The sequence below is a fragment of the Octodon degus genome, unplaced genomic scaffold (assembly GCF_000260255.1).
Source record: "Octodon degus isolate 3935 unplaced genomic scaffold, OctDeg1.0 scaffold00016, whole genome shotgun sequence".
NCBI classification, from domain to species: domain Eukaryota; kingdom Metazoa; phylum Chordata; class Mammalia; order Rodentia; family Octodontidae; genus Octodon; species Octodon degus.
Genome location: NW_004524592.1, coordinates 21,167,791 through 21,185,187, shown reverse-complemented (window position 1 = coordinate 21,185,187; position 17,397 = coordinate 21,167,791). Strand labels below are relative to the sequence as shown.

The 17,397-nt window shown below is 39.7% G+C and overlaps 1 protein-coding gene across 5 annotated transcripts in view; it reads left to right on the top strand.

Moving 5' to 3' along the window:
* The window catches only part of Sec24b (SEC24 homolog B, COPII coat complex component), a 62,054-nt gene that overhangs the window by 9,553 nt on the left and 35,104 nt on the right, over positions 1–17,397 (top strand). For 3 of the 5 annotated variants that reach the window (XM_023710033.1, XM_023710032.1, XM_023710037.1), the window contains exons 2-4: positions 802–1,548; positions 4,602–4,766; positions 12,532–12,633. In XM_023710033.1, the coding sequence (XP_023565801.1) occupies positions 802–1,548; positions 4,602–4,766; positions 12,532–12,633 (1,014 nt within the window). The remainder of the gene's footprint in view (positions 1–801; positions 1,549–4,601; positions 4,767–12,531; positions 12,634–17,397) is intronic. The other 2 variants (XM_023710036.1, XM_023710035.1) reach the window with 1 other exon arrangement.

The window sequence follows — 17,397 nt, the reverse complement described above, 5'->3', positions numbered from 1 at the left end:
TCAGCTAACAAAGGAGGGTATTTTTACTTCTTGTTTTCCTTCATTCTTCATTGTCTGAATTTTTTTTTTAAGTGATGTCCCTCCCCCCCCCCTTTTTTTTTGGTGCTAGAACAAGAACCCAGGCCCTCCTTTGTGCAAAGCAAGCACTGTTCTATTGAGCTATAACCCTGTACCCCAAGCCTGTTACTTTTATACTGGGAGGGAGTGCTGTACTTCCTTTGTATTGGTTGTTTTAGTTGTCCATTGCTGCAGAACCTAATATCTTAAACCTAAATACTGTACTCATGGTTCAGTATCTGAGACATACTAATTTGGAACAGCCTAGTTGGGTAATTCTGGAATCGGAACCTCTCATGAGCTCATAGTCAAGCTGTTAGCTGGGCTACTGTGGTCTATTGTGCTTGAAGGTTGCATTTGAGATCACATGTGTGGTTGTAGACAAGTCTCCATTTCTCTTTGACCATTGTGAGTTCTGTTCCCACCCAAGGGCTTTCCCCACAGGTCTCTTCACACTTGGCAGCTTTGTCCTCAACACTGAGGAATGTGAGAGAAAGCACCAGAGCCCCAGTGTGGGCTAATTTTGCAAGTGGTGTAGTCATCTGGATAGGTTCTGGTACATTGTGACCAAAAGCGTACATGGGTGTACAAAGCAGAGGTGAAGGCCAGTGCCATAGTGGGTCTGTAAGAGTATTTCTTGTATTACTTTGCAGTTATGGAGAAGAAAATTAATCAGCTTCACATTTACGTATGGGCCCTCTTTTTGTCCATACTGTAATTAATGATTGGCTTTTTTTCCCCTAGGTCCGGCACAGAGTCAGATGCAGGTCCCATCTGGGTATGGATTACATCATCAAAACTATATTGCTGCCTCGGGACATTACTCCCAAGGACCTGGCAAGATGGCTGCATCACCGTTGGATGGCCAGTGCAGTGATTATTACTCTGGTCTCTATACACCACCAGCGCAGAAAGTGGCAGCCTCAAGCACAGCCAGCCATGAAGGAGCACAGCAAGTGTACTCTGGGGGGCCACCTGCACCGCCTCTTCTAGGGGCCCCACCCGGACTGGTCCCAGGGGCCTCTTCCACAGCATCCCTTATGCACACGAGTGCCTCCCAGCCATACCCCTCATTCGTGAATTACTACAGTAGTCCAGCTGTCTACACTGCCAACTCCTCCGCTGCCTCTCAGGGATTTCCTGCTACTTGTCATTACTCAGTGTCAACTGTTTCTAATGCTGTACATCCCAGTGTTTGCTATTCTTCTCCGCCTCCTGGTGACCCCTACACACGAGTGTTTACTTCACAGAATGCTCTGGTGGCCGGGTCAGGTAGAGAGGGCTCATTTCCTGGTCAGAATGCAGCTCTGAGCCACCCATCTGCACTGGGTCCTCTTCCGTCTCAGCAGCACCAGCAGCAGCAGCAGCAGACTCTTTCAGGGTTCAATACTCTGTCATGGTCAGTGCCAGGCCTTCCACCTGCCCAGGACAATCTCCTCCGAAACCATGCAGGATCTGTGGCCTCAGCCAGCAACAGCCCTGCAGGTCCTGGTAGGTTGACTGACATGCTTACCTCAACACATTGATCAGATCAGTGCCATGCAGGCTACTGTTTATGTAAGATGGTGAAGCCTCGTAGGAACACTGGGAATTAGCTTGCATCTCAATGTGTTTGCTTTGTTTGTTGTGATATTTTGCAGATTCACATTGAGCCCTTCCCTTTGCCATCCACAGTTAGCTGCAAAACCATCTGCCTTGGTTCCTTGCCATGGTTGGGTTCTTGGTGTCTGTTGATGTCCTGTGCCTCTCCAGTAGATGTCTTTAATGTGTTTAGGGCTTAGGACACCTTAGGGATTTGCCTTTCTGGCCTCTGCATTTTCTTCTATGTAAGTTCGAAATGAATAGGTGTTTTTCCATCCCGAGGCCTCCATTCAGCAAAAATGATAAATAGCCTGCAACGTTGTACTGGCTTGCCTAAGTGGGCCTCTGCAGAGATTTTTCACAGAAAATGCATTTGCTACACACAAAAGCTGTTTTCTCATTCTAAGTTGGTAAATTAGGATGAAGGCTAAGGAGGGGGAGATAAGATGCATGGAGAGAATGCCCTGGTAGTTATCCTTCCCGACTTTCCTAAACTAAGATGTAGTTAGATGTGCTTTAAAAATTATGTAAGATGCAGAAGTACCTTGGATCTAATTCTTACCATGATCTTAATTCTAAGTGAAATAGACACCGCAGCACTTGGGAGGCTGAGGCAAGAGGATTGATTGCCTGTCTGTGTTGTTCTTTACTGAACAAATGAACAATACACACAGTTTGGGGCAGGCAGGGCAGGGCCTAACCCTTCCCTGAGGAGCACTTAAAGAGATTTCAGAGCTCATGAGTGATTTCATCTCTGCTTTAATGTACGTGTGTATACCTACAGGTGCTGGCTCAGTTATTTTTCTCTCATTGGGACAAAATACCCAACACCCAGAATTAAGGAAAGGTTGTTTAGCTCAGTTAGTGGAGGCTTCAGTCCATACTCAACTGGCTCCAAGGCAGAGTGGTGCATGGCGGAGAGCAGCAATTGTGTGGAAAACAACAGAGCAAAGGGAGGAGCAGCAGCTGTTTGCAAGCCTCTTTCCCCTCCTTATATTGTAATGCACGTTACCTATCCTAAGGCAGGTGTAGCACTCACACCCATAATCCCAGCATTGGATCAGGAGTTAATCGCTAACTCTGCCTGGAAGCTGCCCCATAACTGCATGAGGCTTTGGGGGAATAACTAGACACAAATCATAACAGGTGCCTATACTTGATCTTAGATGATTATGTCTTAAGTTGGCACCTGCATACTCCTCTTAAGTATTTTCATTTACTTTGTGTTATGGTGGTGACAGAATGCAAAGTCTTAGTCTTGTTAGGCGAAGCTTCAGCCAATGAGTGAGAGCCCCAGCCCATGTTAAAATTTCTGTTGTCAGTTTACACTCACAGTTGTAAAAATAACAATCTGTAACTGGTTTAAACCTACATTGCATGGTTCTGTGGGTTTGTTGGACATTTCCTCTGCTGGCTGTCTGGGCTCATTCATGTGAGTTCATTGAGCTGGGGGTCTTCAACAGGCTAGAAGACCCTGGAAGGCTTCCAATAGGTCTAGCAATTGGTGTACACTCTTCCCAGGCACCTGTGTTTTTCTCCCTAGACTGGATCCACTTCTGTGTATGATGGTCCCGCAGTCTTTCAGGAGTGGGAGGGCATCAGCTGCAAAGCATCTGGAAATCCAGCGCCTGCAGTGTGTACCCTTTTACTTCTACCACAAACTGTTGCTTAAAGCTAGCCACAAAATTATTTCTAATTCAAAGGGTGGGAAAATAGAATCCACTTTTTTGAAAGGAAAGCAAGGGGCTGGGGAGGTAGTGTGGCAGAATAAGTGCCTGCATGGCAAGTGCAAAGTACTGAGTTCAATCCCCAATATGGGGGGTGGGGGGAGCAAAGAACAACAAAATATTGTAAAGATATTTTAAGTCTCTGAAAATGACAGTCTGCTTACTCAAATTGATGACACAGTCATATTTAAATTTCTTTTCCTAATTTCTCTTTCAAGGACACACAGTGTAACACATTTTGTTCTGTCCCCATATTCCTGTTTCAGTCTTAGACCTATTTATATTCATGCATATGTACATCCTAATATGTATGTACATATAAATGCCTATATTTGTATTTATTCAGCATACTGTCACCATGTACTGTTGCTCTTTTGCCATGAGTTTTCAGTTATCCTTTGGTTGGGTGGTCTTAAAGATTATCCTATAAGTCAGAGTTTTCAACCAAAGGAAATTCCCCCCCAGTGGACCTTTAGTAATTTGAACTATCACAAAGACTGCTATGAATTGCATGTACTTTGTTCCAGAAGTCTATCCTAGGGGTATGATGAGGCCTTCAGTATGTGTGAAATAGAGTATCCGATAAGAAACAGCAAATGAGTAGTGGGAGTTGCCAATTTGGAATGAGATCAGAGCTGACACAATAGTGGTCATCACTAAGGAAACTCTTGTTTGGGGTTCATTGTATCTAAGAGTGTTGTAGGACTCCATTGGTATGTCAGTATACCCCAGGGAGAAATAGCAGCAGGAATGAAGAAAAGATAGACAAGAAGACAAGAGTTAGGTGGTGCCAGTGCCTGATTGACAAACAATTCCCAGAACAATAGTAGGGGCTTTTATTTATACCTTTGCAAACTTAGTGTCATGTGACACAAGGTTGCCTAGTGACTAATAGCTGACATTAACCAGGCAGGATGCTTTTCTCAAGACTGAGGTAGCTTGATTCTTTAGACAAAGAACCCTAGTCCTGCTTTCAAACATTTGACCAATTTTAAGCTTCAACAGCTCCCGACAAAAGGAAGATATGACATATTTTGGGAAAATTACCATGAAAAAGTATTAAAACAGTTGATCAGTAATTTTCAGTTTTTATAGAAAGTCATGTCTTTGGACTACTTTGTTTTGTAAGAGACAAGATAAATATGCTACAAAACTTCAAATAAACTGTATTTTGTTAAAGAGTCTTTTAATACATTTCAAGCTTGTTGCTGTGCATAAAGTAGTTTCTTGTCTCAGTTGCAGTCTCTCCAGCTGGTCCTGGCATGCAGAATGTCCCACCACCCAGGCCCGTCTCCACTGTTCTGCCTGGAGCACCATCAGCAAGAGGACCACCTGCTGGGAAGTACCCACAGGAGTCTGCGGCCTTGGGCACTCAGCCGTCAGAGCTCACTCTGCAGAAAGGTACTCTCCTGTGTGCCACACAGCCAGGACTTGTTTTTAAAGGTCAAACTGTATAAGCATAATTTGTAGAAAACAAAAGTAATCATTGTATCAACCCAAACATAGCTGTATTCTATATATTAATTTCCAGTTTTTGTTGTTAACTGTATATTTTATGTGATTGCAACTATAATTTGCATACTGTTTTGTACTTTGCTTTTACTTTTATTGAATTAAATGTAGTTCTTCATATATACTGTAGTGTTTTTAGCCACTTCCATAACTAGTAATCCATAGTTGTACTGCTTTATGACTTACTAATCCATTCCTGTATTGTGGGACATGTATTTCCATTTTTTTAATTTTTTTTTTTTTTTTTTTAAATCAAGAGTTTCCTCTTTAGGCTTGGGGAGATGGCTCAGTGGCTTAAGTGCCTGCCCGGCAAGCACAACATCCTGAGTTTGATCCCCAGTACCAAAAAATAAAGTAAGCGTTTCCTATTTAGTGGATCTCCATGTCCTATTGGATAGTTCTGTGCTTGTCTGGGGTTTTTTTGTTTTGTTTGTTTGTTTGTACTGAGAATCAAACTTAAGATGTTGTGCTTGCTAGCCAGGCACTGTGCCACTGAGCTATATTCCTTGTCCCAATTGACATTGTTAATAGAAAGTATCCTTTGACACAATTTTGGGAATAAGGAAGGGTGAAAATGAAATTGTGACCCCCCCACCTTTGGATATTTGATTGTTTAATATTCTTAATAAGTGATAAAATGTATTATTTTGATAACCACCCACCCCCACACACACATTCTTTTTTTTTTTTTTTTTTTTTTTTTTTTTTTTCAAAAGATTTGTTACTTTCTGTTTGACCCAAACTCCAGAATATTCATGTTTTAGGTCTTGTATTTTTTCATTGGACCAGAAGTATACCAGTACCTATAGTTCATGTTTTCAGAGCAATTGTAGTAATATTTTAAGGCCTATGTTCTCTGTGTGCTGACAGCCTCCACCCTTGAGTATGAAGGACTGTTCTGTTCTGAAGCTCAGAAAAAGCAGAAGCATCATAAATTCTTAGCCTGCCTGGTCTTGCAGTTTGTATCTGCTGAGTATTTTTGTGATCAGCAGAGGGCTTGCTATCAGTTGATCAGATTATACATTGTAAATGTTTTTAAAAGAAAAGCAACCACAGCACTACCGAGTATTAATTGATTCTCAAAAGCCAGTGATTGTGCTGGGAATAAAAACCTAGTGCCTTAAAGCATTTTCCACCAAAATGAGGTAGATCTGGTAAAAAATTTTTATTTATTCATGGGTGGGAAAAACTTAAGGGTAGGTTGGAACTCTGAACTAAATGAATGGTATCTTTTTCTAGAGTGAGGGTTTTTTTCTATTTCTTACATCGCTTGCATATTTTGACCCCTTTACATTGCTCCTGCTAAATTCTTCCTATTGTTTCTTTTTTAACCATCCTGCTATACATACCATCTTACTGTAGGTATCATTTTAAAAAGCCCTTTACCAATAATCATAATTATTTTTTACTAATACAGTAGATTTTAAAGAGAGAAGGAGCTACTATTCATGGAGCACTTAGAATATTCCACTAGTCCCTATATTAATTCCATGACGTAGATATTATCCCTGATTTATAGAAGAAAAAGTTAGATTCAGTGTCTAGGAACCCCCAAACTACATGTTAATTATAGCCAGAGCAAAAAATTTCTGAATCAAATCTATCTTGTTTTCTTTCCGATTTGTTGTAAGACCGATTTGTTGCTGTCTTAAAAAAACCCAGGAATTAATTAAGATAAACTACTTAAGTAACAGAAAATATGAGAGGTGTGAGTTACAGTTTTTAGGGTTCCCTTTTAAGTAGCTTGACCTCTTAGTGGTATCTTTGCTTTGCCCAGTCTGGGGATAGAGGCTGATGGTTTGTATCAGTCCTGGCTATCAGGACTAGCTGTGCAAGTGGTGCACCTCACCTGCATATGAGACCTCTCCCTCAGAACTGTGCCCTGAGCCTTGTATAGGGAGTGTGCAGGCCTTGGGGCCACTCAGTAAATGAGTGCACTCTGTCCCCATATCCTTGGGTTCCATATGTCTGGATTTAATTGACTACAGATGGAAGATGTTCAGGGGTAAATATGTCTGTACTGAACATGTGTAGACTTTTTCTTAACAATTTATTTTCTAAAACTGTATAACATAATAAGTATTAACATAGCATTGACTTTACATTAGGTGTAGTATGTAACGTAGAGAGGATTTAGAGTGCAGGAGAATGCCTGTAAGTTATACGCTGCACTGTACCGTTCTGCACAGTGGACTCGTGTGCAGGGCTTCTGGCATCACAGGGGTTCTGGGACAGATCCCTGGTAGGTGCTGAGCTACAGCTGTGCTTAAGCAGAGGAGTTAGCCACAGTGGGGCAAGCCTGGAGCCCATCCGTGGGAGGCTGAAACAGTGTGGTGACTTAGCCACCACCTCAAGAGAAGAAATCAAAGGGCCAGGGATATAGTAGGTAGCTCAGTGGCCCTGGATTCAGTCTCCAATCCAAAAAAAAGCCTAGAGTAGCTCCAAAGTCATCCTTACTAAAGCCAAGTATTTTTGGTAAAATAGGTAAATTTCACATTTTTCTTGAGCCCCCCCCTACACACTTGAATAAATAACTGGGTGTCATGGTGCACACCCATAATCTCAATGCCCAGGAGTCTGATGCAGGAGGATCACCTCCAGTGCAAGGCAACCTGGGAACATAGACCTTGTCTCGAAAAAAGCCCATACAACTATGAAGGCATTTTTCAGATGGACATGTAATACTTTTTGTAAAAAATTTAAATCGTTGAAGTTGTGGGATATATTGACTTTTTAAATAAAGATGTTGAGCTAGGTAAAGTGGTACACACCTGTAATCCCAGTATTTGGGTAGATGAGGTAAGAAAATTGCTATAAGTTCAAGGCCAACCTGGGCTACATGTTCAAGGCCAGTTTGAACTACATAGTGAGACTCAAACCAATAAAGTAAAAGAAAATAAAGATGTTATATTACTCATTTAAATGTATGCACAGGAAACTATCATCCTTTTTTAAAAAAGCTTTTCTTCGACATTTGTAAGTTTGCATTTCCCCCAAGTTTTTTTTCTTTTTTTTTCAAAATTGAAGTTTTAAAATTTAAGTGCCTATAATCATAAGCCTGTAAATATTATTATTTCTTTCTTTTGGGTTAAGGTATAGTTAGGATTATAATAGAGTTAATTCATAAACTTTGGCATTACTATATGGAAAGTACATTTTTATTAGAAATACATGTTTCAGTGAAATGAATGTCCCTCCATCAGAGCTTTGTATTTGGTTATATTTGTGGTTTATTGTTAAAATACAATAGGGTGTAGACCTATTCCATTCCTAGTTTCCATTTTCATGCATGTAATTAATAAGAAACCTGTTCACATAAGAGATAAGAATAGTATTGGAGAAGTTATTAAAGTAGTATGTTAAATTTTTTTAATATAAGTTACATACACATCAGAAGTTACTGTTTGTTGTAGGTGTTGCTTAGTTTTTTTGTGGTGGTTAACATTATTACTGTCATGTCACAATGCAAAATTTCTAAGTTCCTTTAACTTATCTTATTTGCTCACCACTTAACTTCATACCCCAGCTTCCTTTTATGAAAGAGGAGATGAAGTTCAGAAAGGCTGTTCTCTGTCAGAGACCCACAGACCACCAGCAGGGCTGAGGCTGTGTCCATAGACACAGCCCTAGACCTAGGGCTGTGCTCACTGGGTCAGTACTCAGAATGTTGTGAACCTTTTTACGCTATTGCTGAAATAGTATCTTAGTGTATTCTTTCATTATGTTTTAAAAATTTGTGATGTAAGATTCATTTATTTTATGGACAATATTTCCATATAACCTAATTGGTAAAGGCAGTTCTCAAAACATATACTACTAAGTACTAGTAGGTTCACATGCTGGTAAATTTTTTTTCTTGTTAAAACAGCGTAGAAGGTATTAAATATTTTATAAAATTGAGGATTATTATTTACATTGCAATTTACACTATTACAATTTAACTTTTAAATTTATAATATAACATATGCTATATCACAAATGTTGTATGGTAAAATAGGTTGTAAATGCTTTATTATACATCTTTATTGACTGAAAGAAAAATAGGATTTATTCATAGTGCTTGGGATTGAACCCTTTGCTTTACAAATGTGGGTGCTCTACTGCTGAGGTATACCCCACAATCCATGAAGGATTTTATCCTTTTATCCTCATCCTTGTGTTTTATCCATTGTATCTTGAGTAACTATGGTATTGTAGAAAATATTCCACTTTGTTTTTACAAGAGTAATGACCGTAGCTACATACACTCGTCACGTGATAAGACCAACTTTTTCCTTTTTTAGTAACTTGGTTTAGGGATGAGTGTTAAGAATAACTGAAAATAATTGGTTTTAATTAAATATTTACAAAAACACTTAAAAGTTTAGTGCTGAAGGCCAGGCATGGTGGCGTATGTCTGTCATCCCAACATTTAGGAGGTTGAGGAAAGGGGATTGCCACAAGTTTAATATGGTGTCAGTTACCATATGTATAAGCATTTGAAGTACATTAACTCATTTAATCCTCACAACAGCCACTTGAGGTAGGTACTATCTCATCATATATGGATGATAAAAAAGAGATTATAACTGCCTCTGCGGATGTCCACCTAGTGAGTGGAGCAGGAGCTGGAATTGACCCAGAGTCCCACCTTTGTCCAGTTGTCATCTTGCTACTCTGTTCGTATTTCTTTGTTCGTATCATTCTCACAGGACTGATATGATTGGGTCTGTATAGAAAAAGAATCAGGGGCTGGTGAGATGGCTCAGTGGTCTAAAGCACCTACTTAGAACAAGCTTAGCAAAGCACGGGGACCCGTGGTTCAATCCCCCAGCACCACATGCCAGCCAGCCCTGCCCCCTGGTGGGCTGAGCTGGCCACACACACACACACACACACACACACACGCACACACAAATAAATAAATAAATAAAAATTTAAAAAAAGAATCATTAACTGATTTCTCATTACTCCTGCCATCTACTTTTCATATTTCTGAATTAAGTATTTTCAGTGAGAACCGGTCCTCTTAACATGTTTCACCTATGACTAAAATATATCTGTCAGGAAGAAACTAGGTTTGGGGTTCCTTGATGAATCCCAGAAGGAGGAAAGGAGGGAGGCAAGGCAAAAAGGAAGCAAGCAGGCAAGCTTGCTTTCTTTTTAGTGCCAGAGAGTTTTTTCTGCCTTGGGGATGGTTGTAACTAAGTCAGGGTCCTGTGTGTCTTGTGACATGAGATTAAGGCTGTTGTAGGCTCTACATTAGGTGGCTAGGCTTTAGGAAAATGTCTTTACAGAAATTGATACCTGATTGATTCCTTGAAAGGTGTTCTATCATATACAGCATTCTTAGTTTGAAGACCAGCTTAAGAAGAAAGGTAGCAGTTGCTGAAAACCTAAACTCTTACAATTAGGGAAAAAAAAAATTTAAAAAAAAAAAAAAAAAAAAAAAAAAACAGCTGCCATAAGGCATTTGTTCCCTTAAAAGCAGGTTGCTTTGTCCCCAGTGTGCAGCCAGCCGTATCCAGGGAACAATGCATATGCACAGTCCCAAGGGCTGGGTCTCCTGGGCGGTTCACCTCCTAGGTGCTCTGATGAATGTCCTTTTGAGTCTCATGCCCTGCCATTGAATCAGAGCCTTACCCATGCTAGGCCAGTGTTCTGCTGTTAGTTATACCCAAGCTATCAATAGTTTGGGTGGATTACTAAAGGTCTCCATTCATTGTGTCAAATTCTGTGAAATGCAAGTTTAAAGTGTTTCTTTTATTATTTACTATGGGTTTTTTATACAAGGTATCGCTATATATTACAGGCTGGCCTAGAACTTGCCATGAAGCCCAGGCTGGCCTCACACTTGGTCATCCTTCTGCCTTGGCCTCCTAAGTGCTGAAATTACAGATGTATGCCACCATGCCGTGCTCTGTGAAGTGTTTCTTGCCTTCTGTTTTACTAGATTCATCCCTTAGGGACCGATTAAGACAGTGAATTTGGATATAGATTTGCTCTTTCTTTGGGGGTGGTAATAGGCAGGTCCTCTTGTATCCATTTACGCAACAAATTTCAGGATGGGCTCTAGGAGAGGTGTCATCCTGTTACCTTGAAGATTTGAGTTTTTCAAACACAGGTTCTGGCTCTTGGTGAGAATGAGCAGAGGCACTTATAGGACGTCCTATAACGATTTGTGTTTTCTAGAGTAGATAATGTGGCAGTTGGCACTTGGTGGCCGTAACTCCCAATCTGAGTTATTTGTAGTCCGTCTGAGTTGCACACAGCCTAAAGCAAGGTATTTGAATATATTGAATGTAGAGTGATTATTACTCTGGAACTGCTCCCATTCCTCTGTGAATGAACAAAAGTGTCATATTCTCAATTTTTAGCAAGTTTATCCAAATAGGCACAAGCAAGCCAAGATCTGAGCACAAAGCTGTGGTTACAAATGGCTTAAATCTTGGCTAAAGTCTAAAGTGCCAAGCATATTTTCACTTTTTTTTTTTTTTTTTTTTTTAATGTATTTAGTACAGAGTCTCACTACACAGATCGGACTTGTAGTGATCTTCCTGTTTTCCTTTTAAAAAGATTGTAGTTATTTTGGGGAGACAAAAATTTGCGAATGTTGGGTGTTAACATAGTTCATTGATAACCACAGTATAAAGCAAAAATGATACTTATTATTACATAACTGTCTTATTTGCTTCCATTAAATCATTGGATACTTTTCTAAGAATTGAAATCTGTTTTCATTCAGCAAATCTGGATGGGAGGAAAACATGGGAAAACACTTTATTTTTAAATAAGTTCTTAAGTTAAAGAAGAGTTTCTTTGCCAGAAAACCTTTTACTATTCTTCTGTTTTATCATGAACTTTATATTTAAACTAAGGTCTAATACTAGTGAAATTTTCATTTTAACTAGGCTTTTGTTAGAGGACCATGCCACTCTGAATTTGGAAGGTATCACATTTATTTCTTGTAATGCTGAACTTATTTTATATTGAATGGTAACTTTCTCGGATGAATTTGTGATTATGGCTGCTTTACCTATATTTTAAAGTGTTTTCAGCAAAGCTAGCAGACTTCCCATGATGTTTGTGGTCATAGTGGGAAGATCTTTACTCACCTACAGTTTAACAAGCCCTTTTTTTCCGGGGGAGGGGTTAAATGTTCACTTTAAGTGGAGAGCAATCCCAATTATAGTTCTTCAATTGTGATGCCTTTCTGTTATGGAAACTGAGTCACCATGAAGGTGACAGTGGAGGAAGGAAAGTCCCAAGCAACCAGATGTGTTCTCTGTGCTGTACAAATTCAGTTCAGTTGAAATGATCACTGGCCACCATAGAACGCTGTCCTCACAGATGTGTACTGCAGGGGCCTATGGTCCAAGCAGGTAAATGTATATGGAGCTCAGAAAAATATCACATTGTTTCCTGAATATCCGTGTTGTACATGGTACTGTTTTTTTATGCTTAAAGCAGCTAGTTCATATTAAAGCTGCTTTTACTAAACTGCTTTGCAGAAGTTTTCTAACAGTTCTAGTTTTTTAATAAATTTGCTAATATTAATATGCATGCTGGGTTCTTTGGAATGTCAGAGTTCTTCTCACTTTTAATGCAATGTCAAAGTTTATTTCTCGTCTTTCCTGTTGGTTTGACTCTTGTGTTTGTGCTTTCCACTTTACAGGCATGCAGTATGGTGACTATGTTAATAATCAAGCTAGCTCCGCACCGACTCCCTTGTCATCAACTTCCGATGATGAGGAAGAGGAGGAGGATGAGGAAGCAGGTCTGCTTTAGCTTTACACCAGTTTTTGATCTTTCTTCTACTCAAGTTTTCTTTTGTTTCTGTAGTCTTAGCCTTTTGAAAAAGTATCTGAAGATTTTACATGATGAATCTACTTGGTTTGGGTTATAGAAGGCTGGGTCACTTGAAATGAGGAATTTGTTTTCTTTTTTCTCCTCTGGATTTGTTTACCTTATATAAGCAATGGATACCTCGTTCATGATTAGCAGGTTGTTTTCTTCTGTCAGAAATGCCTTTACTTCTCCCATGTCATGTTCCAAAGAATAACCTCCAACTGAAGTTTAGGGCTACTGGCTGCTGTGATCCCTTTTCTGAGCGGTATTTCTGCTTTGCATGCTCTTCTATGCTAATCAGAATGAGCCATGTGTATTTTGTAATAGTGGTAGAGAACTAGGACCAAGTTCTGTGAGGTCTTCCTGGCTCTTTTCATGTACTTGGCTCAAAACTTATTTTCTTGAGCATGAAGTAGTATTTCCTCTCATGTTCATTAAACACATGGTACATATGCTTATGAGTTGTAGCTGGGTTAAAACCTTTTCCTTCCTTGATGGGTAGAACATACTAAAAATCATGCAGTTCACCTTCTCTGTTAATTCTTGACAGTTTAAGACTGAACCAACAAATGTTGATATTTCAAGTTTTTATTAGTAACTAAGATTCTCCATTTTTTTTTTTTTATGGGAAGATTTGCTGTACAATGTATTTAGTAAAGTTTATATTTTCTGTGGATTTTTAAAATATTGCAGTGTTTAATGCATGATTTGAGGGTATAAAGGAGAGGGTATTAGATAGCAAGTAGTTGTTTTAAGATTGGAAATCAAAAATTTTAAATAATTTTCTATCTTTTAATATCTCAAAGAATGCAGAAAGATTGAAAGAAGCTCCTTATGCAATAAAGCATTTTTGCCTCATGTGCTTTGCAGTTTTCTTCGTGTGTGCTTCCTGTGTTGAGCAGGATACAGTGATGCCTGGCACACAGCCCCCCAAACAGGCTCAACAGCTACCTCAGTTTGGTCTTACAGCTATTTTCATGGCCTGGGAGCTCTCATGTCAGGTGTTAAGTCAGTTGTCATGTCTATTTAGGTCCTTCAATCTGGGATAATCCCTTAGCCTTTCTTTCCTCAGTTTGATTCAAAGAGCACAGTACAGTTAAATATTGTAAAATGTTCCTCTGAATTTATGTGCTATTTCTTCATGATTAGATTTGGATCACTTATCCTTGACAGGATGTCTGAAGTCATCCTGAAAGCACATGTTGGTTTCTTCTTGTATTTATGAGACTAATTTTAATCACTCAATTATGGCCATGTCTGCCAGCTTTCTCACTATAAAGTTACATTTCCCCCATTAAATGCATAAGTAATTTGTGAGAGTCTTTAAGGCTGAGTGTCCTTTCTTTATCAAACTTACTCATTCATTGTAGCATTCATTTATGATTTTCACTCTCACAGTCCTAAATTGGTGAGTTGGAATTTCACGGAGAAATTCATTGATTACCTTGTCCTCAATTTGGCTAGAGCTAGCGTCTTCAGGCTGGCTTTGTTGTCTATAAAATGTTACTTTAAGGTCACAGTAATTATTCCAAACTTATCTTGGATTTCCTTTGTGTAATACTGGAATGAGGTTTTGCTCCAGGGATTCCTGGTTCCTTTAATCAATGAAGAAGTTTTTGTTTTTGCTTTTCTCTTTTTCATCTGTAACACTGTTTGGGGGTAGGGAAAGAGAAAAGAAAACAGAACATTTCTGAGCCTCTTGCTGCTATCTGTGTGATGTACACCTGCTCTGTATAATTAGTTTTAATAGTAGCCCACAGAGTGGGTTTTATTAGAGAGCTCATACTGAGGAGCAGCTCAGAGATGTTAAGTCCCCATTTTCCCTCAGCTGCTATGTGGTAGACTTAGAATTTGGTGGAGATTTTTTTCCTGTATTTTGTGCAAGTTAGGAGGAAATGAGACCTCAAATCATCAGAAAGGTTGAGGAATATTAGCAAGTTTAATAGTCTTCGTTGACCCATATGGCTTGGTAAAAGAGAAAAAACAGCAAAGCCTTTTCTAAAAGGCTTCATTGTTTCCTAATACTGTCCCACAACTTTAAGGATTATGAACTGTTCTTTTGATCTATCCCTTCTTTCCCCAGGTTCGCCCCTCCTTTTTTTTCCCTTTCTCTTGTTTTTCTAAACCATGATAGCCAGTAAAAATAATGAGGAAGAAAAGCTTTCCCAAATACAGTGTGTGCACTTGTCCTCTTTTGCTGTCAGCATCCTGGTGGCACAAAGTGACCTGACAAGGAACGTGGAGCTAAGGGTTAATGGGATCATGGTCAGAGCTAACTGGTCTGCACACTGAAAGCAGTATAGGCTGAGAGCCTCTCACACCTTAAAGCCTCAAATGAGAAATATTCTCTGCACCAGCATTCTGTACCAAAAACAACTCCACCTGAACCTAATGTGGCTCCCCATCAAACCCAGATGCATTGGAGAGTTTATGAAGTGACCATGTGTAGAAGGCATGTATGAAACATTGGTGAACTTGTGCTTGGACATGGGTCCTATCCCAAAGATAGCTTGTGTATGAAAATACTTCAAAATTGAAAGAAAAAAAATTAGTATCTGAAATACTCCTGGTTCTAGGCATTTTGGATAAGGGATACTTAGCCTGTTTTAGTTGGTACTACAATTCTACAGTCAATACAGGAAAGTAGCTTCTGGCTTCCAAATGTGTATGGCAGGGACACAGATATACTATGTGATCACAGTACCACTTGAGAAGTACAGTAGTTCAGGGTGAAAACCAGTACAGTGTCACAGGAAAGAGCATGATTTTCCCACAAGCACAAGGGAAAGAGTCGCTACAAGGCTTTTGAATTTGAAGCAGGGTGGGAATAGGCCATGTGGAGTAAGGAAAACTAGGTGACCAGACCACCATATGCTGTGCATGAACACAAGTCACACAGTGATGGTGAACCTCTTAGAGCTTTCAGTGATAACAAGCCTGTGCAGCATGCGTGCCGTAAGTCTGTCGCTGCTGCACTGAGGGAGAGCAGTAGGGGGAATGTGAGGAAAGCAGAGGAAAGACAAGTATGAGCCACAGAGTAAAGTCCTTTTGTGAGAGCCTCTGGAACTTCTCTAGGATGATGAGGAGAGTGAACATGTTCTGAAGTGTTTTACATGTAGATGAACACAGTTGCTAGTGTGTTCTCTCACTCTTGCGATTTCTCTCTCATTCTCGCTCTGGCTTTGGCTCTTGTTCTCGCTCTGTGTGTGTGTGCATTTCCATACAATTCCAGTTGGTGTTGGCAGTGGTGGCATGACCCAGTTATAGAGTGCGTTGATCTAAACAATAAGCTTTAGCAAACTTTAAACTTAACTTAGTGTAGTCTAGTAGTTTGAGTTTATAATTGCTGGGTTTTGTTTTGTTTTGTTTTTTGATACTGTGGCAGGTTCAGAATAGAGTTTTGCACTTAGTCTTGTGCTCTGAAAGTTAATTTTAAAATAAATGAGCAGATTTTGCTGAGTATGGTGGCATACACCTGTAATCCTAGTACTTGGAACACGGAGGCAGGAGGATTGCTACAAGTTCAAGGCCAGCCTGGACTACATTGAGAGAGAGTCCCTGTCTCAAAAACTAAAAATAAGCAAAATAAAATAAATGAACAGTTTTTTTGTTTGGGTGTTTTGTTTTTTTTTTTTTTTTTTTGTACTGGGAATTGAACTCTGGACCTTGTGCTTGCCAGGCAGGCACTGTCCTGCTGAGCTATATCCTGCCCACCCCCTCTTTTTAAAAAAAGCAGGGTTTAATTACTTGAATAAATAAACAGGATAACTAAAAGTTTATGATTATGATATTACTAAAATGGGCTGTTTTCAATATTTGCATTCATTTTAACATGAAAGAAGTTAAGTAATTTAATTAGTATGATCTTTGCAGTAATTTGATTGAAATGTTTAGTCTTTCATCTTTGGACATTTTTTTCCCCAAGAATGAATATTTCTTAACGTTTACATTGTGAACTTTTTCTTAGCTGGTAGTGGTAGCACATATGTGTAGTCCCAATGCTTGAGATACTAAGGCAGGTACATGGCAGGTTTGAGCCCAGCGTAGGTAGTGACATAGTGAGACTTTGTCTCAGAAAAGGGGCTGGGAAAGTAGCTCAGTGAGATGGCCTTGGACTCAGTCCTCACTACTGTGGGAGGAAAAAAAAAAGTTTTTTGGGTAAGAGAAAGGTAGTGTTTTTGTGATAGCTGTATTGAAATACAATTTACACACCCGAAGATTCAGCTATTTATATGTTCAGCAGCTTTCATATTTTCACGAAGTTTGTCAGTTTCACTACTCTGTAATTTCAGAACATTTCGTCACCCAAAATAGAAACCCTCTGTCTGTCTGTGGCCACATGCTTCCAAGCAGCACAAAGCTCGAGTCCTCAAGTCTGCTGTCTCTGATAGAGATACACCATCCTTGTAACTTTGGCCTCAAGGGTCCTGGGGCCTGACCCCAGGCCTGCACCTCTGAGCTCGACGCCCCCTGGCCAGCTGAGCTGCTTTTGTGGCTGTCTTCATTTCCCTTGGCATGTTTTCAAGGTTCATCCATAGCGTGTATTTGTATTTCATTCCTTGTCTTGCTAAAATTATGTATTTATAGCAGCCTTTACACATCCATTTGAGTTGCTTCCACTTTCTAGCTGTGGTGGTTTGTGGGTGTTTCATTCCTCTTGGAAATTTCATGATCCTGTGGTAACTCCATACAT